Genomic DNA, 24,076 nt, shown 5'->3' on the forward strand with positions numbered 1-24,076 from the left:
TTCACGGGTGCTTTATAGGTAGCAGGCATGAGCATGGGCAGGGGGGTCATTCCACCTACATATGTGACAGGGCGGAGTGATAGTTCAGATTAAGAGAACAGGCACACAGCTCATAGCACTCTGAGCGACCAAGACATAAACAAAACCTTTATTTTGAAAATGCATGGCAGGAAACACTGAGTACACAACCCGGAACCACTTCACAAAGCTGCCCTTTTACAGCCAGCATGATCCGGACTTAAGACAAACTCCGCCAGAAACTTTGTTCTTCAGATGGACGAATTATTTGACTACATGAAGACGATTTATGAAAACGGAATTTTGTTATTTTCTTCGTCTTTGTCTGGATCGCCATTCGTTTTTAACCAGGACGTGTATTAGCAGTAGCATTAGCTCACCCCCTGTCGTAACACACAATGTCAGCAGCACCAGAGGCACCATCAGGAGGAGCAGATGCCCCTGTATCAAAAGCCAGCCAGATGTTTAAGAGCTGCTGGAGCTGCCGGGTCATCTCCGGCGGAGGCCTGATCCTGTCCGCAGCGTATGTGTTCAACGCAGCCCGGAAAGCGATGCGACAAGGTGGACCCACCTCTATGGGGACGGTGGCACAGATTACATTTGCTGCAAGTAAGTTTGTGCAATGCTCTGACTTTATAGATGTAACATCACGTGTTGTCGTCTTTTTAAACAATAAATGCACACCTGTGTTTATCTTTCAGGTTTGGCTGCATGGGGAATGGTAGTCATCGCTGATCCGGTCGGAAAGGCGCAGAAGAAGACATGAAAGCTCATGACAGCAGATACTAATGGACAATATGATACCGAGCCAGTGAAGCTGCTCCAGTCTGTGGAAAGGTTCTGTTGTGATTGCACTATTAATGGAGATAAAAGGACAAGCATTGTGTGGATGAACCAACCATCTGATAACACTGGAAGCTATTGATTGGTTGAATAATAAAAATAAAAAAAATAAATCAAAGATCATATATTTCGTCAAAAAGGTGATATCTCACTCATCCTTGAAATGTTATGCATGCAAACATTTTTCAATTTCTTGAAACGTTTCATTCATACCTATAGTCAAAAGCTTGCTTCAGGCATCATCAGGACTGAGTATTTGACAGTAGCAAAATTATTATTTAAAAACTCAGTTATTTAGTTTGGGAATGCACAATAAAGCTATCAAAACCAGGACATTCCCCCTGAGCCGCCCTGATTCATTAGAAAATGAAGCAGCAGTTTGCTTCATGATCAGCACACAAGCTTTAAAAATAAATTTAACTTTGTCTCTTCATCCCACAGCATTATTTTACATATATATTTGACATGTAGTGTTTCAACAGAGCACGGTGAGCCCGCCGCCCGCTAGAGTACTTAAAATAAATTCATTTGTCAGTTTTTGCTTGGGTCTCCAAACTGACAAAAGTCAAAAGAAAACATAAGCACAAGAGTATTTTAGTTGTTTAATTGCTATCTTTAACAGTTTTTATCTTGTTTTGGCTCTGCACTAAGAAGATGCATCTGTGATACTGATACAAACCAGTCATAGCTCCTTTAATAGGCCTATATAATGAACTCATTTTTGGATATTAGTAGCAGTAACACAACACTTCCTACATGCATTACCTGATATGAAACGTCAGCACTCTCAGAGCAGACTTCAACTGGTGAACCTTTAGCATCAGTAGTGTTTTCATTGTCTCCTGCAACTCTTTACAAACCCTAAACGCAGCATGCAAACCCACTGAAGACAGCAAACACACCGTTGGTCAGTTAGTCTGAGTTACCTTTTATTAGTGTTATACTGATCTGAGCACAACTGCTCACAAGGAAGAGTTTGATAAGCATGATGCAAAAAAAACACCCTTAAGTCATTTTCAGTCACGTAAAATGATCATGACATTCTGATTGATGTTTTTTTTTTTAGGTTAAAGAAAAATATGAAAATAGAGTTGACAGTACATTTAGGCACACTATTAACACATACTGTACACAGATATGCACAATTTTCATTATCATAGATTATCATAAATACTGGGGTTAAAAAAAAAAAAAAAAAAAAAGACAAGCCTTTCTGTACAGAGAGGTGTGCAGAAAGTTAAAGGTGACACCTCCTCCTCCACTGTGGGGACAAAATATTCGCCTCCCAGTAAGAGAGGCTCCAGTTCATGTCCTCCTGCTCAGCCAGAGACCACCGGGGCTGCTCAGTGCAAGCGAATCAAAGCAGACGAGGGAGTTCCATCCAGTGACTGCAGCAGAATGGGACTCCATCCAGCCAATGGGAGCGGCCCTCCCACAGGTGCTACGTTAAGTGCTCATTAGCAGTGATTCCATTGGTCACAGGACATGGCTCTCCTGTCAGTTCCTAACATCAAAGGTCTGTTCACACTCAACAGAACAGGCTCAAATGCATAAAACGCCACTTATGAGTTAAAAAGAAGCATTTGTTCGAGGCCGCCGCTAACCTAGCTATAGCCCAACGAGCTAATCATCAGGCTGCGACACCGAAAACCCCCTACCGCTGCCCAGTCCTCACCCAAAACAGATTCTGTACGAGCGGGCGAGGGGTAAGTGGAAAATGTCCCCCACACACCAAAAACAAAACAAAAAAAAAAAACCTCAGACTTATAAAACAAGTCTGTAAAATAAACAATTGTACTTTTACAACAACGGAATGTTAAGTTGTTGGGATCAGAAGTAATCTGTGGGGAAACTTCTTTCATGTTCTCTACTATTAAAACAATATGAATTACCTTTTTTTTCAGTATACAATGATTCAAAATGCACATGCATTAAAAGAAAAAAAAATATTGCACAAAATTAAAGACATTTTCTCTGAATAAAAGTGATTAGGGATATATCTCCATATCTCTATCTTGATTTCCTTGTTACGTTCAATCGTGCGAAGGAGAGCTACCTCTAGCGTGCGTCTCTTGGTCAGTATATACTGTATATAGTTTTAAGGCTGGTTCACTAGCTCACACTGGCACAGTTTCTGACTGGAGAGGGTTGCATCTTCGTGCTAGCACACACGCACACACACGCGCACACACACACACACACACACACACACACACACACGCGCACTCACACAAAATTCTACACAAGCCAAATACAGACTAGACCATAGAGTACATTCTTTGATGGCGCGCTTGGACAGCCAGAGCTGAGCCTCCCATAACTAGAACACGCCTCAGTGTGTCCTCACAGCTTCGCCTTTCAGGTCATCAAAGGTCAGCTTTGTGTTCTCCTTCCTCACATGACTGACAACATGAAGCACAGTAATGTTCAGAGCATCCTGACATCAAACCAGTGCGCACACACACGTATGGAACAGCATGAGCTTTGGTCGTCACAGGTCATGACAGTAGCATTAAAGGGGATGTGGCCATGGGTGTGCGGATGATTAATACTTTGCAAAGAAAAAAAAAAAATCACGAGAAGCGTTGAGCCTAGAAAAAATGCGGACTATAAAAATCTGAGTAATCCTTTTCGACCCACGTTTGTTCAGTCACATTTTAAAAACAGCGCCTTTTCAACCCAGTGCTATTGACGTATTTGGTTGCTATGAAAACAAAACATCATTTACATGTTAGCAAGTGTGCAGCTTTTGCAGATTTAATGTCTACAGCATGAGGGTAAAGTTTTGACTACAGCTGAGGGGCCTGGTCACTGAGATGGTAGACTGTGCCGGCCAGAAGACAGAAGCGGGAAGGTAAGGCAAGGTGTGGGTCTATGCTATCTACTCCTGCAGTTTAAAAACAATACAGTATTTGTGGTCTGCTCTCTGGACCACGAGAAAGCAGCATTGACTGGCCCAGGATAAAGCTAAACACAAGTAAAAAGTCCAATAAGGAGGAGGATAATATTAAAACTAAAAGACTGCCATGTTCATTCTTGGTGCAAATGACAGGATTTGTGTCTGCGCATGTGTGTGTGTGTCACAGAGTGAGAGGAGGGCAGAGTGTGTTGTTCATCCTTCAGTTCTGTCTACACAGAAGTGATCGGCTGGATAATTGGAGTGTTTTCACTGAAAAGTGTGAGGGGAGTGGCAGGGCAGAAATCTCACACACACACGCACACCCAGAGAGATATACCTCAACATTCACATCAAGCCCCCCACTCTCACTCTCAGCTCTACAGTCTGTGTCTAGTCGGCCCATGTCCCGTTGCCGTCTGTCCTCTCCTGTCACCTCTTGAGCGAGGAGGATTTGAGTTTCTGGTTGTATCTGTGGATGCGCGGTGAGCGGGAGTGCAGCTTGACAAACAGCTCGGGGAATTTGTACTGGGGGAACATCGTCTCCAAGAAGCCCTCCAGGAAAACGTAGACTAGCCGACGGTTCATGGGTTGGTACTGAAACATGTCGAAGACGCGGAGTATGCCCTTTCTCGTGGTGTCCGCTCCGATGATGTGCTTCAGCTCGTCTGTGGTAGGGAGAGAAATATGGCGGAGAGGTCAGGAGGGTGCACAAACTCCTGCACAAGCCACACAAGCTTGACCGGATTGGATGTTTCAGTTGTACAAGAGAGAAGGCCTCAAGGATGAGGAGTAAGTGGATGAAGCAGTCCCAAACAGGGCTGGGTGATACCTAGATTAAGGGCGTGTGTGCGTGTGCATTTGTGTGTGTTTCTACCTGGCATGATGCCCAGGAGGCTGGTCTTGGCAGCTACACGTGTTCTCATGCGGATGCTCTTGTCCCGACGGGGCGGCGTCTCAGCCAGAATACCGTTGGGCCAGTAGGAATCCCTATACAGACAGAGCGACTGAGGGTTCTCCTACAGTTCTCCTGACCAATCAGAGTTATTTGGAAGAAAAAGAGGAGGGTTTACCTGAACTTCTTCACGTATTCTGCAACCTGCTCTGGTGAGGTCAAGTAGTCCACGTGATCCACAATTTTCCTGCAGAGACAGGGGAGCCATGATTCAGGTTGCGCGTGTCGTCACTGCTTTGTTTTGACTTCTGAGAGATTTTCTGGTGCTCTGAACACACACGCGCTTGTGTTCAGTTTAAGTATGTGCGCACATGCTGTGATCTGTGGACGTTAATCTTGTTTTGCTGTTTGCTCAGGTGGAAGCAGTTTGATTGGTGCATGCTTGCTGCATATGTGCCTGTATTTCCCCTGGATGTGAGGACTGTATTCAGTCGACTCTCTGACCTGTTGATGGTGTCTCCATATGTGGCCCTGATGAGCTGCTGCAGCAGGTTCTTAATGTTCCTGCGCAGCCACTGGTTTTTCTCCTTCAGGTCAAACACCTCGTCCATCAGCAGCAGCATTACCCTCAGTGGGATGTTATCATCCACCTGGACGCACAAACAAACAGATGAATGTTCATTTTACTTAAATAAGAACAGAAAATCCAAAGGAATTAGAAGAAATGAGACAGCAATTCCACAACATGCCCATCGACTCACATTGTCATCGAGCTGAGCCGACACTCGACAGTGTTCAGGGTCGATGTCAGACTTGGGGAGGAGTGGAGGCACCTGGGGAACAAAAAAAGAGGATGCTGGATGGTCAGATGTTGGATGAACTCACCAGTCGAAAGTGAGGAAAAGAGGGCTGTGGGTTATTCACAGTTGGAGAGAGGCTACAGGGGCAAACACAAGTCTATTCATTATAACTACAGCCCAATGTGTAGATTCAAAGCGAACACACCATGATACTAGCAAACAGAAAAAAAAAACACTTTCACACTACAACAAAATCAAGTGTTTTGCTTTCCATCGTGAGGATGCATTGCACTTGCACTATGTGATGGTGTTACCTTGAGTATGGACTGTTTAATGTCCTGGCCCAGTCTTTCTGACATGCGGCCCATGTTATCAGACACCTTGGTCATGCCCTCAGCCAGACTGTCTGGCAGGGCCTTCACTGCGTTGGACACGTTTCTCATGGAGCTCCTCAGAGGATTTACAAATGTGTCTATCTGATGGGCGGATAAAAGAAACGGAGAAAATGTGTTTTATAAAACCAGTCACGATCCAGCCATCTGTACAGCACATCTCTGTATTCACATGTGCAAACATACCAAAATCTTAACTATACACATGATCCAGTTATTTGGTAATAATTGAATGATACTGAAACACTTGAAAAAGATGTAGTGACCTTGCGTGCAAACTCTCCTTTGCCCTTGCTGTAGGCCTTGTTCTCGAGGAAGTCATACACATAAGGAATCAGAGTTGGACAGGCCTTCACCATCTCTGGGTTGAGCAGCAACTGGAACACACACACACAGGTTACTGATATACTCCACAACATGATGCAAGGCAATAAAGGCATTCAGACTAGTTGACGCTAACGTGTAAAACTGTTACCTGTAGGTAAGCATTGAGGTCTTTTTTTCTCTTCTCCAAGAAGTCTCTGTCCATGTTGTTGAAGGTCTTTTTCCCTGGCAGCTTGAGGATCGACGCCAGGTTCTCAAACTAAAGCACAATAAACACGCAACAAAGAGAATGAGACGACCAGGTTCACAAGATATTGCTCCATGTTTTAACACTAATGTTGATTTTCTTCTAAGACTCCTGAAGAGCTGGTACACAAACGTTACAGCTCACACACACACACCTGTTCAGTGATCCTCATATGGAAGTCATGGAAGTCCGAGTAGCGGCGATATGTCTTCCAGCAGTCCTCGCTGCCGTCTTGGCTGCGTCTGAACACAGTGATGGCGTAGAGTGCGTAGGTCTTACCGTGGTCGTTGCAAACCCCTGCAGCACCCCAGAAGCCGGGGAGACAAGCGTCAGCTACCCCGCCCCGGAAATACATCCAAAATGGGAATGGAGGATGAGGGGGTGGATGAAGGCAGAAAAAGAAAGGAGGGAAAAGAAAGAAAAGCGTGTGCGGGTTCAAAGGGTGAGGGGGAGGAAGAGCAAGAATGAGTGCAGGGCAGAGGGTGTGGGAGTGTGATAAAAGGCAGACAGAATGACAGGAAGGGAGAGAGAGGGACAAGGAAGGAAAAAGCAAGAACAGAAAACCAGTAAAGGTGATGGAATGAAAGAAATAAAGAATACTGGAACAGTGTGAAGTGGCACAGCAGACATGATGAATGAAGGAGGTCAAACGTTGAAAGAAAAAACATGCAGGGAGGGACAAATAGGGGCTGGCAGATACCCAATGTACTCGACAAATTCACACAACCTCGACATGAGCGGTTACAACACCCAAATCCCACACCGAGTGAAAGTCAAACAAAGTGTTTTTAAACCTGACATGCATACACAACTTGCCAGAATCTAGAAGAAATTTCACAACCAAGCAAAAAGAAAACACACAGCGAAACGCATTTAGACATTATTATAATAACACTGACAAAAACAGTGTATTTATGACTCTGTGTGTGTGTGTGTGTGTGTGTGTGTTTGTACCTGTGTCTGAGATGAAGGCATGTAGGTGCATAGATTCATCATGGCAGGAGTTGGACAAGTCGTCCAAAGACTGAAATCACAAGGAAAACTTTATCATCGAACAGTTTGCTAACAATAACACACGGGCAACAAAGGCAGTGCGAGATGTGCCTCTGCCTCAGCGTTTTTCTGAGCTCTGCAATAACAAGAAGACTTACTAGGTTTATGCTCCCTGTGGGGGAGCCGTTGAAGGACTCTCCATCGCCGTCATCAGATCCCCGGTAGCTCGGCTCTTTCAACATGTCAAGCTCGGCCAGCATGCGCACATAGAGAGGACTCTGCTTGAAGGAGGGGTAGTAGCGCTCATCACGTAGCATCATGTCATACACCTGGGGTAAAATACGTGTGAAACAATTTGTTCAAAGGGGGAAAACAGAGCCAAGGCAGCACATATATATATCTAAAAAAAAATAAGAGAGCACTGTACAGTCAGAGCAGAAAAAGTGGTGTCTTTGCAAGCACAGATAGTAACAGCGATGCAACTAAGAGCTTTGTCATGGTCTGAAAAATCCCCTCATATACAGACAAAACATACCTTTCTCTGGATTTCATCAAATATTTCTGGCGTGGGGTCGTCTTTCTGGAGCTTCTCCCCTAGTTTTATTACTGACGCCTCGTCCACCTGCACCTTGGGGGACGCCTGGAAAAAAGAGCAGACAGACGTCAGTGAGTACTTTCCCATATTCGTGTGTCATTTACCAAAACGTTACAGGAAAGCACTATGATCAAATCTTCTGAGAGATCAAAACATTTCAATTTCAGGTTAATCTCCTTTATGGCTGAATTGACTTTTGCCTTGAAACACTGGTGTGATCTCGACACGCCTCCTACCTTGTCAGAGAGGTATTGTTCATAAACTCCCAGTGCAGCTGCCTTCAGCAGCCCCTTGGTGGCGCTGGGCTGCTTCTTGCCATCTTTCTGCCAGCCCTGCATGGCCTCCAGCTGCTGCTGTGCTGTCACCCTGTAGCCCTCCACAGTGAGCCAGAAGAACAGCTCTGCCTGGGCTCCCGCTGCCTGCATGAAGTCTGGATCGACACACACACACACAACATTTGGTCCACATGGTGTCTGTGACACTTTGGTTACAGATACACACACAGGCAGCAGACCAGTGACTTTAGAATGTAGCACTTGGTATTTTGGTGCCATTTGTGCTGTCTGGTGATACTGTAGCTAAAGATCCAGCTACTGTTGCACTCTTGGTTAGTTAGTTAGATATTATGGCCTTTTTAAACTTTGATTGGCTACAATTTTGGAGTTTTGGCGATCCAAACATATTCATTAAAAAGAAAAAATGTAATTAAATTTTTTTAAGCAGCACAAATGCTATAAAGACAGAACCAGCCAAAGATGATTAACAGAAAATGTTCAGGATTAAGGCCTTGGGACGACTACAGTGACGTTTGGCATGGTGTATGTGATGACGCGTTTCCGGAATTACCCATGAAGAACTGCAGGGCTATGTTGTGGATGAGGATGTGATCCAGTGGGATAACACACAGCTTGCCAAAGTTGACTGCCAGCTTCAAGGCATCCACCTCCTACAAAACACAGGATAAGCAGGACACAAAAGGATGAGCAAAGTCTGGTACACACATAAAATGTTTAGCAATCGCAGCTGATACTTAGAGACAATATTTCCCCCCCGCATTAACAAATGGTAATGTAAACTTTTATTGGATCCTCCAGTGTAAGCACTACAAAGGTTGTGCAGCATTTCTCACCTTGCCAGACTGTAGTCTCTGGATCCTGGTCTCACACACCTTCTTCACAAACAGAAGACTGTTAATCTGGTTCTTGATCACATTGATGTCTATGGGGACAGAGAGACAAAGACATCAAGGGAGCAGAGGAAAGCAAAACTGAACGTATGTGCTTTGTGCTTTCCTAGTCTCACGACAAATTTGCTTTGTGTGCGTGCTTCTGTACGTCAACGAGGAAAAACTGAGTGCCCACCATCTCCAGCGGTGTCCAGGGAGCGCAGGTACTGCAGCTCCTCCAGCACCTTGTCCTTGACAGCCTCCAGCTCAGCAGGCTTGTCTGTCAGCTTCAGGATGTTCATGAAGGCTTCATAGTTACAGCTGGAGTCCCGGATCTATACAAAGCACAAAAACACATGCACAACGTTTATGCCCGATTTCATTCGCCTTCTTGGATAGTTTCATATCATTTTCAAAGAACAGCTCAGATGATGGCTAAAAGGTAGGAGGTATGCGAGTGTCAGCTCTCACCATCCAGATGACAAACTGGTTGATGTAGTCTGGGTCGCTCAGCTGGTTGATTAGAGGAAGCAGCACACCACGAGCCAGCACCTCCTTTTAAAAAAAACAAACCGAACCAAAAAACAATCAAAGTGCATTTTTAGGTGCACTCATAACAACTAAACAACCAAAAACACACCTACATGGTCTGGTACTGCAGGCTAGTCCATTCAGAAGCATTGTGTTGTTGGAAAACAATACTCATGGCTGGCTGGCAGCCAAAGTGGCAGCAGCATTTGGCTGGTGGCTCAACACAGGTTGTATGACATATTGTGTGACTGAGTATCTGATTTTGGGCCTCATATTTGTATCTGAGACCAGTGAAGTCACGTATGCTGTGATCATCTGCCACACTGTGTAAGTGAGAGTGTTTATCTTCTGTGCACTCACCCTCAGGAAGTATCTCATGTTCTTGTTGTGGAAATCTCCAGGAGGTAGTAACAGATACAGAAGCAGCTCACACAAGTCTCGAAGAAAACCTGACAGACACGGCATGTTTAGTTTATCGCTCGCTGCAGAATCAAACTGTCCCACATCTGTGGGAGCTCTTCATGACAATGTGAACGGTAAGGCCAGGCATGCTGCTGAGCTGCATGCCTGTACCTTCTTCGTACCTTCTTCATCCTTGTGTGAAGTGCACACCACGTCTCGACAAATCTTCCTCTCCATCTCCACCTCGGCCTCAAAGAAGGAGTCCAGCAGCTCCTCCGTTATGTCCCCTGTTCAGACATCACCCTTTTTCATCATCATCATCACCACTAATGTCAAAATTATCATCATCTGACTTTATGGAAGAATTTGTCTGTGACACAAATGTAATCATATCTTCTTGTGTCGCCCATGAAGGGACCACCAAACTCTGATTAAACTCAGAACTACATAACCACAATCATTGTTAAAGTCGAGCCGAATCGACTGAGGAGACGTGCCAAACATATTAATGAGCGCTGTGGGTGAAAAGGCAGGTGTGTATGAACGTGTCTGCTTACGCTGCTTGTCCTCTCTGTCGGCGAGGCGATCCTGGGCTTTTCTAAAGACACGTAAATGGGTGGCAAAGTCATCCACCAGGCGGGTGGTGAAGTAAGGCTGCCAGTCCACCTCTTTGGACCTTGGTACAGAAAACACACACAAACAATGAAAAAATTTGAAAAATAAAAGTTAACAAAAGTACAAGAACAAATTCGATATCAGACCAGACTTTTACCTTGTAGAGAACTGGACGAGGGCATTCTGCAGCGTCTGTCTGATCTCCAGTAAGAAGGACTCGTCCTCGCTCAGAGTGTAGTACCAGTACTGGATGTAGTCTCTCAGAGCAAACTGGATCACCTGCACAGACAAAGAAATATGGAGGAGAAAATAGAACAAAAATTCAGTAAAGACATCCCCAATGAGCTGAAATGGAGGGGTAAAAATAAACGAAAGGGATTGAGGAGCACGCTAATTAAATGCTGCACAAGATTTGAGTGCGAGATGGGTAAATAAATCTTCTTTGAAATGTTATCAAGATCTGTTGACTCTCAGTGTCTGGGACAAACACACAGAAAACAGATTACTGGGCTATTCAGGCCTTGGAATCCTGAGTAAATCAGTCATTTAGTTGGCCTCTGAGTAACATGATTAAATCAAGCTAACACATGAATCAATGTCATGGTCAGTGCACGCTGCTGCTGTATGAGCTGCAGAGGGAGGATTTCATCATGAGCTTTTTTAATGTGAAAGCATATGAGAAAAAAGAATGTGCCAGAAAAATCAATGTCTTTCAGGGAGCATGACGCCGGCTTACATGATGTCACATTCAGCTGTGCGAGATCTCAAGGTTCACATGCCGCTGAAATGATTAGTGCGCATTCCTGATGAGGAAGGCAGCACAGAGGCACCAGAGAGGAGCAGTTAGTGTCATCTGACCATCACAAACTGCTGTGTCTGCACTTATCTCTGCCGGCCACGCTGCTCTACTGAGGAAAACATGCTAAAAGCTGGTTTTCTGTTTGAAGTGTTGCAACCGCAGGGTGTGGTGGGATAAAAACCTGTGAGCAGTGACAACAGCCACTGAGCTCATCTTCCCTGTGTGCACTGCTGACAGACGGGTGAACCATCATTTGGAGGATCTATTTACGAATGTGTTAAGCTGAAAAACGTTCTGAGTCAATTACCAGCAGACTAACAGCCAGAGAGTGAAAATATGTCAGTGCTGAAAGAGTGTTTTCCTTTTACTCAAGCCACATGATGACAAAAGTGTTGGTGAGACCATGACACTTTAACGGCACGGAAACTTTCACTTCCACTTTCTGTTACAACTGAAAAGTAAGACACGGCTCTTCTGGGCAGGATGCCGGAAAAGCTTTTAGAAGCCCACACAAGCACATCATCTACGTATGTGCCTTAAGTACTCTAGACAAGATTTAATTATTGTTTTGTAGACACAGTAGTTTGATTCCTACAGAAAATGTAGGGATAATTACAGTGATCAAATACCAGCATGAGGACAAAAATAAGAAAATAGCCAACATAAAACAATTATATAGTTATGAGTGATCGAACTCTTCATTCAGTGCTGATGGAAAATTATTCTGTGTGTGCACCAGCAACATGCTGTAATTCAATGAAACTATTACTTCATTTACTTAGAAGGCATATTTTTTTAGTTGATTATATTTTCATTTGATGGAAAAATACCAGCCAAAATCCAGCAATCATCTGACAGACACCCTGCTCAGGACTAATCCGATGACACGAGGCAGAGGGAACCGACTTCCTGTGACTGTGAGACACTTTAGGCTTTAGGGGGTCATGCAGTGGCTGACAGTGATGACTACTTCATGTCTCGAGGCTGTTAAGTTGCTGACCTGGGCCGGCTGATGGGTCAGACTGTGACTTAAGCGGGCCAGTGTCCAAAAAGTCTGGACTGTTAGTATCTGTCACCCAGTCACAATCCCGTTATCTTCTCTCTTGAGTTGTTGCCCCATTATCACCCGTGCAGTGCTTTTTATGACCAATCACTCAGCTATACTGCCTCATTTCTGAGTGAAGGGAACAGTGGGAACATCAACACCAACAGTCAAAGTCAGTCCTATACAGTTCATAACATTTGCCCTGATAATTGTATAGCAACTATAAATCCAACACCATCATAAAGTTGAACCAACACTGCTTTAAAACAGTTTCAACAAAAACTGAACAGCAGGACCTTCATGACGTTGGATTTATTGTTTTATTAGGCTGCATAAGTTTTAGCTGGGTGTGCCTAATAAACTAGAAACTAAGTGTAAATGAACAATGTGTTCTTTAACAGGAAAGTATAAAATCATTATCAAGACAGAACACTGGTCATGTGTGATACCTTTTCATGCAACTTTATTACTTCATGTTTCCCCAGCTTGATTGGCACAGGCACAAATATTCTGCTGGTGAAGCTCTGACACAGGAAATCCCGGACACATACACACACATACACACACATACACACACACGCGCACGCACCTGTTGTAGTGGTTCATCTATGAAACTGGAGCCAGTCAGTCTCCTGTCAATCTTAATAGGCTTCATCTCCAGTCTCATCTCATCCAATGTCTGCAGGAGACAAAAAGAAACACAGAGAGATGAGAGCGGCAGTGAAACGTGAGATCAAATCAAATCAGTGAAAACGTCTGCACGGTAACTGACCACAGGACTTCATCAACAAAGCAACTTCTCTAACAACTTATTTGTTCGTTTGTGTCGGCGAGAAAATGCGTGCGTGTGTTTAAGCGTGCCTTTACCTTCAGTATACCAATTTGTGTGGGTGGCAAGTAAGAGTGCTCGCACTTTTCCAGGTGTTTCTCTGAGTTGATTTTTCCATAGAGCAGAGTGACCGCAAAGCCCCTGGAAAACAGAAGTGAGAATGAGAGGACAGCTAAAAACTGATCAATCAGGCTCCTGCGCAGACTGCTGGGGTTAATGTGAGACAGCGTGCTTATTTAAAGACATGATGAACGGTTACGAGGTCTTCCTGCTCACCCTCCAATGAAGCAGAAGATATAAAAAGCCAGGTAGAATATGGCAAAGGGTCCAAAAGTGACGAGGAACAGCACGACTCCAAGACCCCCCCATCCCCAGATGGACAGACTGGCCTGGAACACACACAAACACAAAACACCAGTTAAATACTCCATGCAGCTAAACAGTCTGAAGATCATTAAAGCTGGTGAGAGGAACGACTCCCTCCCTACGGCTGATCAAGACACTTTCATCTTCTATCGCTGACACCTTATTTACACCTGGTGTTAAAATGGGATCTGTATCTGAATGATAAACACCCCGATCTTGCTTCTGTCTTTACACTTATATACATGTTTTTAATGGCTTCTCATTTGCCTCACTGAGATCAGATCTCTGTCCTACAAAGCAAAACACTGTCCTGAGTTCATATGAGAAAACGGCTTTCGGGTCTCTGCTATGTATTTGGGACGGGCAGCGTGATGTAGCAATCCAGCTGTTTGCAACGTCCTCACATGATATGACAATTTTAAAAGATAGTTAGTTTTACTGTTAGCAGTCTTTTGTTTTTAAACTCAAGTGCTGTCTTATGTGAGGCAGTTGAAATAATAAATAAAATGTGATGAAGTATGATCAGCTTATTTTAAACCATTTCTCTGTTGAGTTTACATAACAATTACTATGCAGTGATACATACTATTGCCAGCCATATCGCCCACCCCTATCTGGGACTACATAAATTAAGTGGCCTGTTAACAGCAGATCAGCTGTACAGACTTTGCCCACAGTTATTTCTTACTGTATACCATTAATCTTCCACCTGCGCTGCTTTTAATTTTTCTCACATTTCTATCGAATAACAAGTGTTTTGACGCTTTCATGGCACAGAATAGATATACAGTATACTCGGTAGTCAGAGCTGTGTCTCTTTCAGTGTTATATTGTGTATGAATGCCAGCACATTGTACAGATTGCATTTACACCTAGCTAAGATGTAAAAAAAAAAATCTGTCTACCTCCAGATGTGGTCAGGCAAATCTGATCACATTCCTGTCATAATGCATTTACAAGTAAGATTTCTCTTATCTGGATACATATACACAGTTTGACAGACCGAATGACAGATGCAGAGTAAGACTAAATGCCAAGTATATCTACTTTCATGTTTCAAGGTACCATCATCAACACACAACATAAAACTGTTTGGGCTTGAATGCTCACTCCATTGTGATGGGAGGATAACAATAAATCAGCAGCACTCCGATACACACTAAATCACGTGATTAAACAATTGCACAGTACAATGACATCATATACGGAGCAGAAAAAACACTATTCTACACTTTAGATGTCAGCACAGGAAAAGATTATTTAAAAAGACATACACAGTGGTGTGTCAGAGTATCAGGAGTAGACTGTGTGTGTGTGTGTGTGTGTGTGTGTGTGTGTGTGTGTGTGTGCGCATACTCGTGTGTCGCATCCTATGGCTTTCCTGTTATTGTCAGTGCAGGAAACAAAGCTCTTGTTTCCAGCTAGCAACTCTGTGTCCCAGTTTTCCACATAAGTTACTCTAGCAGGCTTTTTTTCAGTCCCATACTACAAGGCCAAGTTACGGATTCAATTATTGCAGTTATCAAACACCACAAAACTTAAATGTGACCTTTAACCGCTCAATACGTGAGTCCGAGAACAGTCCACACAAACAGCAGGGCTAACCGCTCACTTAGGTCAGCTCAAAGCAGGCTGAGGGTTTTTAAACCTGAAAGTGACCTCTTTCACATTACATATGATAAGATAGGGGCTCTTTTGCGCATACAGTACATGGATCTGCCTGCACCGGGTATGTGTGCGATATGTATCGGTGTATGCCTTGGCTGATAAGTAACAAGAAATTGCAGTGCAGAAAGGCCAAACTCACTTTGAGGTCATTTAGAAACAGCGTCGCCATTACAGATGCAAGCTGGACTAATGAAACCAGGCCATGCAAACCTTAGCAAAGTGCTGTAACATATCCAGTGTCATGAGGTAATGTGGAACGTGCAGGTATGTCCACAGATGTGGTTAAACGTGAAAAACTCCCACACTGTATTGGTCACACTCTGACTGCGGAGCCATTAGATGGAGTCACCGACAGACACCATGATGATCTGCTGCGATCATCTTTGGCTGCCCTACATTCATACTAGAGTTCCTTAGATAAGCAGCCCCAGTGATGGAGCCCCAGATAGGGACAGACACAGCTTCCTCAGGACACCAAGACAATGTTCTGTCTGAGACAGCCAGCTATGGACAATCGGATAACACACATTAGAATGGCTGCCAACTGTGTCACATTCAGACACATGGGCCAGCCTGCTTACAATGTATAGACTGAACACAACACACAGGGAGGCTATTTAGAATCAATGCTAGGCAAACCACTGCGAGGGAATGTGGTCAGTCCAACAGGAATCTCTGCGACCTGTGGCTCTACCAACATGAAAATCCACAACATTATATGTTACTCGAAAATGCCTCAGAAAATTCAGGAGAAAGGACCACTGAACATGGGTTGCTGCATAAGCCTACTATGTAGGACCGTGTTTAGTAACTGCATTTCACTAAAATCAGAACATCAATTTTATACATTATGAAAATCTAGAGGCAGTGCTGAGCTCCTGCCAAAGCGCCCATGCATGTCCCATGACTATGATGTCTTGATTAAGTTTCCTTTTTTTTTTCCACTCCAAATGCAGCTCACACCAAGTATCAGTAGCAAAGAGATTAGTGGTTGACCCACCAAATGCTCCGAGTATGGCAGTGGGCGGGCTTAACATGGTACAGCATGTTGCAGGTATTTCATCTCTAAAGTAATCAGCTTGTGACATGCCCAGTCACCACACCAGCTGAGGACCAGCTGATTACACAGCACACTGGAAAAATTAAAAGCTGATGCTGATGGCTGTCAGCGAGGACCCACTGAGGACCCCGGACTTTATCTGTTAATGTAAACCAAACTGCTGTGAGACAGACCAAGCCACGTCAAGAGTATAGGCCGAGACAGCAACGACAGCAAAACTGGTTTTTAAACATATGTGTCACTACAGTAATAGAACAATAGCATCTCTGAGAATGGCTTGGAATATATGACGCACTTCAGTTTAGAAACCTGGTTATGGAAGAAATCAGGTTAGGGCAGGAAACAGAACATGTTCACGATGCTGCAATTACTCTGAAACCCTCATTTGCATGTAAATCTTGAGTCATGACTTCTCTCGGCTACCCGCTACCATATTTTGAACTAAGGTTGACATATTTTAATTTTATTAGTTATGTAAGAACTTGCAGACTGAAGAGTTTTTCTTTTTTGCTGAATCATCTGGAGTGATGTCAGGGAGCCCATATTTATAGAAAACTGCTTATTTATACTCGTTTATTTCAATCTTACGAATATTTTGCATTGAAAAACAAAACAAAACAAAGAAAATCTTTAGTACATACTACATGGCCAAGATCAGGTCTCCCTGTAGAAATGTAGCTGTGTTAAATTTCTCTAAATCCTCTATCCATATTAAGAAAACCGGGCACATGAAGTTGAAGAAATCAGGCTATTGCACAAAGCTGACTATAACCACGAGTGCATGTGAACACACTGGTGTCCCGGCTGCAGAATGTGCACAGACTGGCCAGACTACCCCCCTTTTTCAAGTCATAACTGGCTGGGACAAAGTCACTAATAGCAGGGTTAGGACTACGGGAGGAGAATAAAGCTGGCCAAAGAAGAAGACTGTTATTACAGTTGAGCTAGGAGTGGTAGAAATACAAAGGAATGCTATTCACAAAGCCATTCATACTCTGCTACACTCTTTGACTATCAGTGTCCTGAACTCTGACACTTCCAAGACAAAAATAACACCGTTATCAGCTATAATGTCGTCACCATTGACAAGAAAACCAAATTAGACTCTAGGTAATGACTTTAATGCAAACCTTGATGAACAGCTTGGCCTGTAGTAACACACACTCTGTTTACCTTTCACCCACACAGTAATCACCGAAAAGGTAGTTGCTCCAATGTTGAGAAGCCTTCTGCAGCTCAGTCATCACTGACGCAATTATTACCACCAGGCCTAAGCTACATGCTAACAGGCGACTATCTTACACATACACACGCACGTGCACACACACAATAACAGTGTGATGATAATGTCTTGTGACTGTGGGTTAACCTGGAGCAGCAACTGCTCATTGAACCTCTCCAGTGAACAACACAGACCTTGAGAAGGATCCAAGAGCACACAGTCCACTCTACTACAGGCAACCATTCCCTGAGAAAGTATTTGAATGTAGTTCAAATGGGTAACGTAAGTCCAGTCTGACGTCAATGGTGTCAGTGAGCAGCAGTGAATGTGGAGGCTATCAGTCAGGCTGTGTGATGAGGCTGTGGAGGCTTGGCTCTGTAGGACAGATGATAACCGGCACTCTTGAGTCAGTACAGCTTACACAGGGTTTTAAACATGAACCATCTGTTCCAGTGATTAACACCCAAGCCTATTGGGAATGCACACATCTGAACATCTAGGCAATTCCTTACACAACTCAGACACACACAACCATGAGCGTAACAATACTGAACAAGATGTCAGCACATGAAGAGAGACACAAATGCTGTTAAGTGTGTTGTTCAAAAACATATAGAAATGTATTTAATCAGCTCATCGACCACCGATTCGTTTGTTGTGTTACAATAAGGGCCAAGGGTCAAGTAGAGGCACATTCATTGTTCATTCCACTTTACAGCAAAACTAAAATATCTTCAGAAATGTGCATTACTTTGCTACTTCTTGACTTTATTGTGACATCAATATATCGACTCATGTTTTCATCTGTCCCTTTGCTCTCAAACACAAACTTACAATGAGAAGGAGCAAATTGAACTGCACATAATCTTAATGTTTAAAGCATTGCCACATAGACACATGACGTTCTTGAGGACCACTCCACTAGTGAACGTCCTTGACTCTAGGCACATTCAGACATGCAAACCCAGCCACTTATCAGTGTCTTGGTGATTTCAGATTTCCTGGCGCAACATACTGCACTGTACCAGAAACACACGCGTGAGAAGAACTGCTCAAGGGTGGATATTGCTATTTTTGTGACCCATGCGCAAGTCCACAAGTGCTTAGACGTAAGGTGCGATCAGTGTGGCCACTGGGCAAGAGGTTAACTCGGCCCATTAAAGCTCTCCTGTGGGAGATCCATGGTTAATGCCTGAGAGAGAGTGAAAGTGAGTGGGGCTGGCTGATCATGCTAGCCTCATCCACCAGGACCACTCTAAGAGAAAGAGCTACCATATTAGCTGTAGGATTAAATCTCTAGAATGCAGGGTCTGACATAACTGATGGCCTGGGGTCGTAAAAGTTTATGCAGAGAAAGCTGGTAAATTAAAGATCAGAACAACTGTAAATCTGCTCATAGATTACAGTGTTTAGACCCAGTCTATCCCTAATATGAGACAGCATCAGATGTACTGGCTAACTAGCCGTGTAGCCAGCTGCTTTGAGCTAAACAGTGATGTGACAGTAACTTCTGAGGCTTCTGAGTTTAGTGTCTGGTACTACTATAAAAATTTCAAAATACTCCGTGCATACTGTCCTCTCTGCCTGTAGCCACTGCTGCTGTTTCTGATCTGCTATGAGGTTTGTTTTTAGCAAGAATACACATCTAGAGTTGTTAATTTCAGGTCAACACAACAGACACACTGCTCATACATTGCTTATCACGGGTTTCACTGTGTTTTGGCCCAGCACAGACTTTTCTGTTTCAGCCACTCACTGCTCAGTGACTGGTACTGAGCTAACACCAACGCTAGCTCACGTCAGTTTTTACTGTAGCTGACTAATATCGAGTGCTGTAGGTATTTGGTAGGCAGTTGTTTCTTGCACGAATCTCCCAAGTAAAAATAAGTCGTGATGTTTCATAGTGTTCAGTTTTGTTCAAACAGCAGACAGCAGTCTAAACAAGCGATGGGACTTCCATGGCCTGTAAGTGGCATCAGATGACAGTGTTGTCAGCTACTTCCTAAACACAAAGTGCCTGGAAGGGTGTGTTTGATTCATTGTACCCATCCTTGCCAAGTTTATGGACTCCCTCACGATTAAAGATGCCATTCACATTAGGAAAAGACTAATAACAACAGTAACAATAATAATAGTAACAGCATCCTCCCTACAATGTACTGTACTTTACTCTTTGACTACATTAAAATGTAAATATTTACTGAACACCTTACAGTGTTAGGGAAGGATTAAAATGTCTTCTTAGTGTGTGTGTGTGAGAGAGAGAGAGAGAGAGAGAGAGAGAGAGAGAGAGAGAGAGAGAGAGAGAGAGAGAGAGAGAGAGCCCGAGACAGAGTGAGTGAGCGAGCAATTGTAATTAGTCTGCTGGGTTGCATTTGCAGGTCACTCAACAATGTCTTGCAAACAAATGCCATTATGTTCTTTCTCTCACTGTTCTATCTGCCCATACTCACTGAAATGTTAGAATAAATTATTAAATAACAAAAAATAAATGAATAATAATTTGCATGTTTTTTCCTTGGCTCCTAGGCCAGTGAAAATAAACCATGCAAGGGGCCAGTAAAACTCCGATCTACTGGCCAAGTGGGCCAGTGGGGAAAACATCTTACATTGGACACTGATGAGAACAGTATACTCTAGAAGTGAAATTGTGTGCTCAAAAATTACTCCAGTAATGATGGCTAGCTTGTGGAGAGGACAAAAAAAAATGTCTCATGTTGCCATTCATTTAAAAATGACACTTGTCAGGATTATAAGGAGACATAAACAAATCTTTCAGAAAGCATTAAAGTTTAGTTTGTAATTTAATTCTTGTGAGTATGTGCCTTGAAAGGGGGCGTATCAATCAAATGCTCCTGATAACAGGGTCTAATGCTGGACTTCACTTTTTCACCTTTTGTTTACATTTAGAAAGTGACAGTAACATGTGACCCGCCTTAGTATATTGTCTTATCCGCAGGTTGGTTGAAATCTAACCAGCATGTCTAACCTCTTCTGTCAACTGAAGGCGGTCAGCCTTCCACTGTCAAACCACTGACAGCCCACACGGACAAACAACACAATCAGCAGAGCAGATACAGTGTACAATTCTAGCTGCTTGCTAATTCAAATCCTGTGCTGAGCAATCCCCTACTAACAAGCCTTTTAGCCAACATTAATTGAACTAGTTCAACATTACATGAGTAGAGCAGGCGAGCAGACAAGGCCAGCATGACTCCACTCTTCAACAGGCCAACAAGCTCATAATGAACAAAGCACTTCTCATCGGAAAAAATATAACTTGAGATAATTTGGCAAACTGCTCTTCTTCTGTAAGCAAAGAGAAGCTGTGGTTTGACCAGCAGACTACTTTACCTCCCACAGATTTGAAGCACCAGTTAAAATGAAACAAGTGGGTTATGTGAAAGTATATGTACTGCACATATTAGGTATTCCGCACTGACATCCATTTACAGTAGGCATACAGTGGGGATAAAAACGACAGAGAGCAAAAGGACAGTTTATGATCAACACCTTGAATGGACTATTATCTTTGCCCCTGCTCGCATGTTGCACTGTAATGCATCTTGGATGATCTGATCATAGGTTGACAGCTGTAACTAAGAAGAAATGTGATGGTGCAAGGAAGTACTAGACTTTCTGAAGTCATGGATACATATAAACACATACAGTATGGGTGACGAATTGCAGAAACAATCTGAATGAATGAGTGGAGAAACACAGATGCTTTGGACTGATGTGTAAAACACTCGATGATCAAAACATCAAATCAGTGAATATCTTTTGGAGGAGTGGTGTTTATCTCTTTAGTAGAATTCCAGACACTTGTACAACACGTTTCTGGTAGTTTGTGGTGGCCTAGCAAATTATGAAGACACATGCTGTTGTTTTTTTCCTTTGATCTGTCACCCAGCTGTAGAACATGCAGTCCACAAGAAGAGTCTGTGGCCAAGGTGAGGCATCAATTAGCCATCCATTCTTTAGCTCTCTGGCTGAGCACTATTTTGTTCCCCTATTTTTCTGTCCGATCTGATAGGGCCAGCTCCCTTGAGCTGTAGTTTGATACTGATAAACCCCACAACCCTGAGGAGGGTGAAGTCAGCCACCCCCCTGCTACTTCTTCTCAGAGAGAAGCTTCTCTAGGTGGGCATATTTGGAGTTTTACCTAAGATCCCAACCAACTACTAGGTCAACTAGGCCAGTATGGCCTAGACATATTGTGGATATATCTGGATACAATTACTTACACTTTGTTCTTGAAAGATGTCAGCATACTCGACAAGGCAACCTATTGACTGAAGAGAGGAGGGAGAGGTGTTCTAGATCACAAAAAGGCATGCTGTGACAGCGTGCTGGCCTTAATGTCCACCAAGCTTTGATTAAGACACCTTAACAGGATTTAGCCAGAGGTGAAAAGCACTGAGATAACTTTGTGCGTCTGTGGATAAACACACAATGCACTCACATCCCCTTACATCAAACTAACTCAGTGTACAAAGGTGTGCTCATCAAGTTATGTGGGCCAATCATTTGCTTAAAAAGTTAATCACAGTCAGAAAGAAAACAGCCCATGGCAATGTCTACAGCTCAACTTCATCATACTATCTAATGAGCAGTAGAGCTACAACACAGCAGAGCACGATTTACATTATAACTTACTGTGCACGCATGCAGTTAAAATCAAATGACCCAAAAACACTCATTGCAGCAGAAAGCAAATAACTGACTATCATATATACAATTTTACTGAAAGTCTGGGACAAAACCAAGGAGGTGAAGCAGTCAGAGGGTAGTCAGACAGAATGAAGTGAGTGGCTTATTAGCAGAGAGGCAATAGCCTCTGACGTAAGACCTTTAATGATTATGATGACAATGATGATCTATTAAAACTGCAAGTAAGTTGCGACAGCTATGGTGGCATTTCTGACGTCACATGTGGAAACCCCATTAAAGATGGCACTACGAAGCTGATGTGAAACCAAAACTTATCACAGGATACTCCAATACAAGCCCATAATTTACTTCAGACCAGAGGTTAGAAAGGAACAACATTTTGCAAAAAAAAAAAAAAAGCTACAAATCTCTAGTTTAACAAATGACTGCACATTACACAGAAATCAGTGCTCGCTGTCAGACATGCCGAATAGTGCAGTGCCAGCTAAAGCCTCATTACTGAGGCTAAACCTGTTCTTAAACTGCTGGGGAGGGGCCTAGATGTGGTAAGGTCACCTGCCGCTCAGGTGAGGTGGACAGTGTAGACTGCTTGCTTGTCAGCAGGTGTTATGGTCAGTAGTCCATCTATTGGTTAACCAGCTTGCATTGAGAAACTACATCACGTGAGATCTGTAGCAAAACTACAATGTCAGCACATGTCACTAAAAAAAGCTTGTCAGGCTGACTGATCACAAAGCTGAAGCGTAATCTTCATAACAACTGACCAGCAACAATGGACTCGGAACACCCTATTAATATTTTAAAGCAAGCCTGTGTTAGCCCAGTAGTGTGTGTCTGACAGGAGAAGGGAGCTATTCAGACTGACAGACTGGCAACTGAATGCCACTGCAAACATCCCCATCGGACAGCTGTGTATACATGTGTATAACGTTACAATGAATTAAAAGTAAAATGAGAAGGAAATGCCGCGACACAATCATGCCGGCAATTAGCTGTCACCGTTTAATATGCTTGATATCAACATGTTAGCTAACGTTAACAACAGAGAAAACAGTTTGATGAGCAGTAACGTCAGTCCTCAACTGGGTTCAACCTTGCTAATACCAATTTAACAATTTTCTTTCGTCTTTAACATTTGGCCTTAGTCCCCCTCGTTGTTCAAACAGCTAACGCCCAGCTCACCTGTATTGGTTGTGATGTGGAAATTCGCTGTTGAGGGACGTTACTCATAATCTAAACGCATACTACCGACATTGCCTGTGTCGAGCTAATTCCAGCACGGTGTTGACAATGCGGATATCCTAGGCTCATCGTATTAACTTAGCGTTAACTGTGTAATCCAGGGCTGACTGCCACTTATAGCAGACAGCTTTTCTAGAAACACAGCGACGGTGCCCCGTCCTCTCCCTGTCAGGCTGTGTGTTTACCTGTGGGGCTAACGCTAAGGCGCTAGCTGCTACAGGCTAACTAGCAATGCCTATCACTGGAAAACAAACTACTGTAACGATACACGCGTCTATTTCACCGGCGTTAACTTACCTCTGCAAACATTGTCTAAAAGGCTGTGCGTGCGGTGGCACTGGCTAACCCCAACACATTGTAACATGCGAGGAGGAGGTTATTTTCTCGGTTAAAAACGGTCGTATTTCCAATCTCCGTACTCTCTTCGGAGCGTCGCCATGTTTGCCAGGTTTATT

The 24,076-nt window shown here is 43.5% G+C and overlaps 2 protein-coding genes across 5 annotated transcripts; one reads left to right on the plus strand and one right to left on the minus strand.

The window, feature by feature from the left end:
- Positions 1-194: 194 nt before the first annotated feature.
- On the plus strand, positions 195-984 carry LOC143335515 (distal membrane-arm assembly complex protein 1-like). Its single transcript, XM_076754994.1, has 2 exons — positions 195-627; positions 720-984. Exons 1-2 carry the CDS (start codon positions 417-419, stop codon positions 782-784), a joined length of 276 nt encoding a protein of 91 aa, XP_076611109.1. The 5' UTR covers positions 195-416; the 3' UTR covers positions 785-984.
- A 784-nt stretch (positions 985-1,768) lies between these two features.
- On the minus strand, positions 1,769-24,076 carry snx13 (sorting nexin 13). 4 transcript variants are annotated; one of them, XM_076754596.1, is made up of 25 exons: positions 23,919-24,076; positions 13,666-13,778; positions 13,428-13,530; positions 13,150-13,239; positions 10,874-10,995; positions 10,659-10,777; positions 10,284-10,388; positions 10,060-10,148; positions 9,640-9,723; positions 9,365-9,503; positions 9,133-9,221; positions 8,850-8,949; positions 8,240-8,433; positions 7,944-8,048; positions 7,567-7,737; positions 7,370-7,439; positions 6,570-6,712; positions 6,320-6,427; positions 6,111-6,221; positions 5,767-5,928; positions 5,414-5,485; positions 5,157-5,302; positions 4,831-4,899; positions 4,635-4,747; positions 1,769-4,425 (listed from the first exon to the last, which is right to left on the minus strand). In XM_076754596.1, the coding sequence occupies exons 1-25, from the start codon at positions 23,928-23,930 to the stop codon at positions 4,190-4,192; spliced, it is 2,865 nt and encodes a 954-aa protein (XP_076610711.1). In that variant the 5' UTR covers positions 23,931-24,076; the 3' UTR covers positions 1,769-4,189. The 4 variants fall into 4 exon arrangements, with proteins under 4 accessions (XP_076610711.1, XP_076610710.1, XP_076610709.1 ...); XM_076754595.1 differs by having other exon boundaries at positions 6,570-6,748; positions 23,919-24,052; XM_076754594.1 differs by lacking the exon at positions 23,919-24,076 and adding an exon at positions 23,562-23,677.

Source organism: Chaetodon auriga, chromosome 17 (genome assembly GCF_051107435.1).
Source record: "Chaetodon auriga isolate fChaAug3 chromosome 17, fChaAug3.hap1, whole genome shotgun sequence".
NCBI classification, from domain to species: Eukaryota; Metazoa; Chordata; class Actinopteri; order Chaetodontiformes; family Chaetodontidae; genus Chaetodon; species Chaetodon auriga.

What these genes read in the sequence shown, in the direction of transcription:
- LOC143335515 (XM_076754994.1), top strand. Translation starts at nt 417, where the DNA reads ATGTCAGCAGCACCAGAGGCACCATCAGGAGGAGCAGATGCCCCTGTA. An exon ending in ACAGATTACATTTGCTGCAA is followed by an intron (nt 628 to 719) that starts GTAAGTTTGTGC and finishes TTTATCTTTCAG; the next exon opens with GTTTGGCTGCATGGGGAATG.
- snx13 (XM_076754593.1), bottom strand. Translation starts at nt 23,609, where the DNA reads ATGAGTAACGTCCCTCAACAGCGAATTTCCACATCACAACCAATACAG. An exon ending in CTCGTCCAGTTCTCTACAAG is followed by an intron (nt 10,778 to 10,873) that starts GTAAAAGTCTGG and finishes TTCTGTACCAAG; the next exon opens with GTCCAAAGAGGTGGACTGGC. An exon ending in GAATACGTGAAGAAGTTCAG is followed by an intron (nt 4,748 to 4,830) that starts GTAAACCCTCCT and finishes CTGTCTGTATAG; the next exon opens with GGATTCCTACTGGCCCAACG.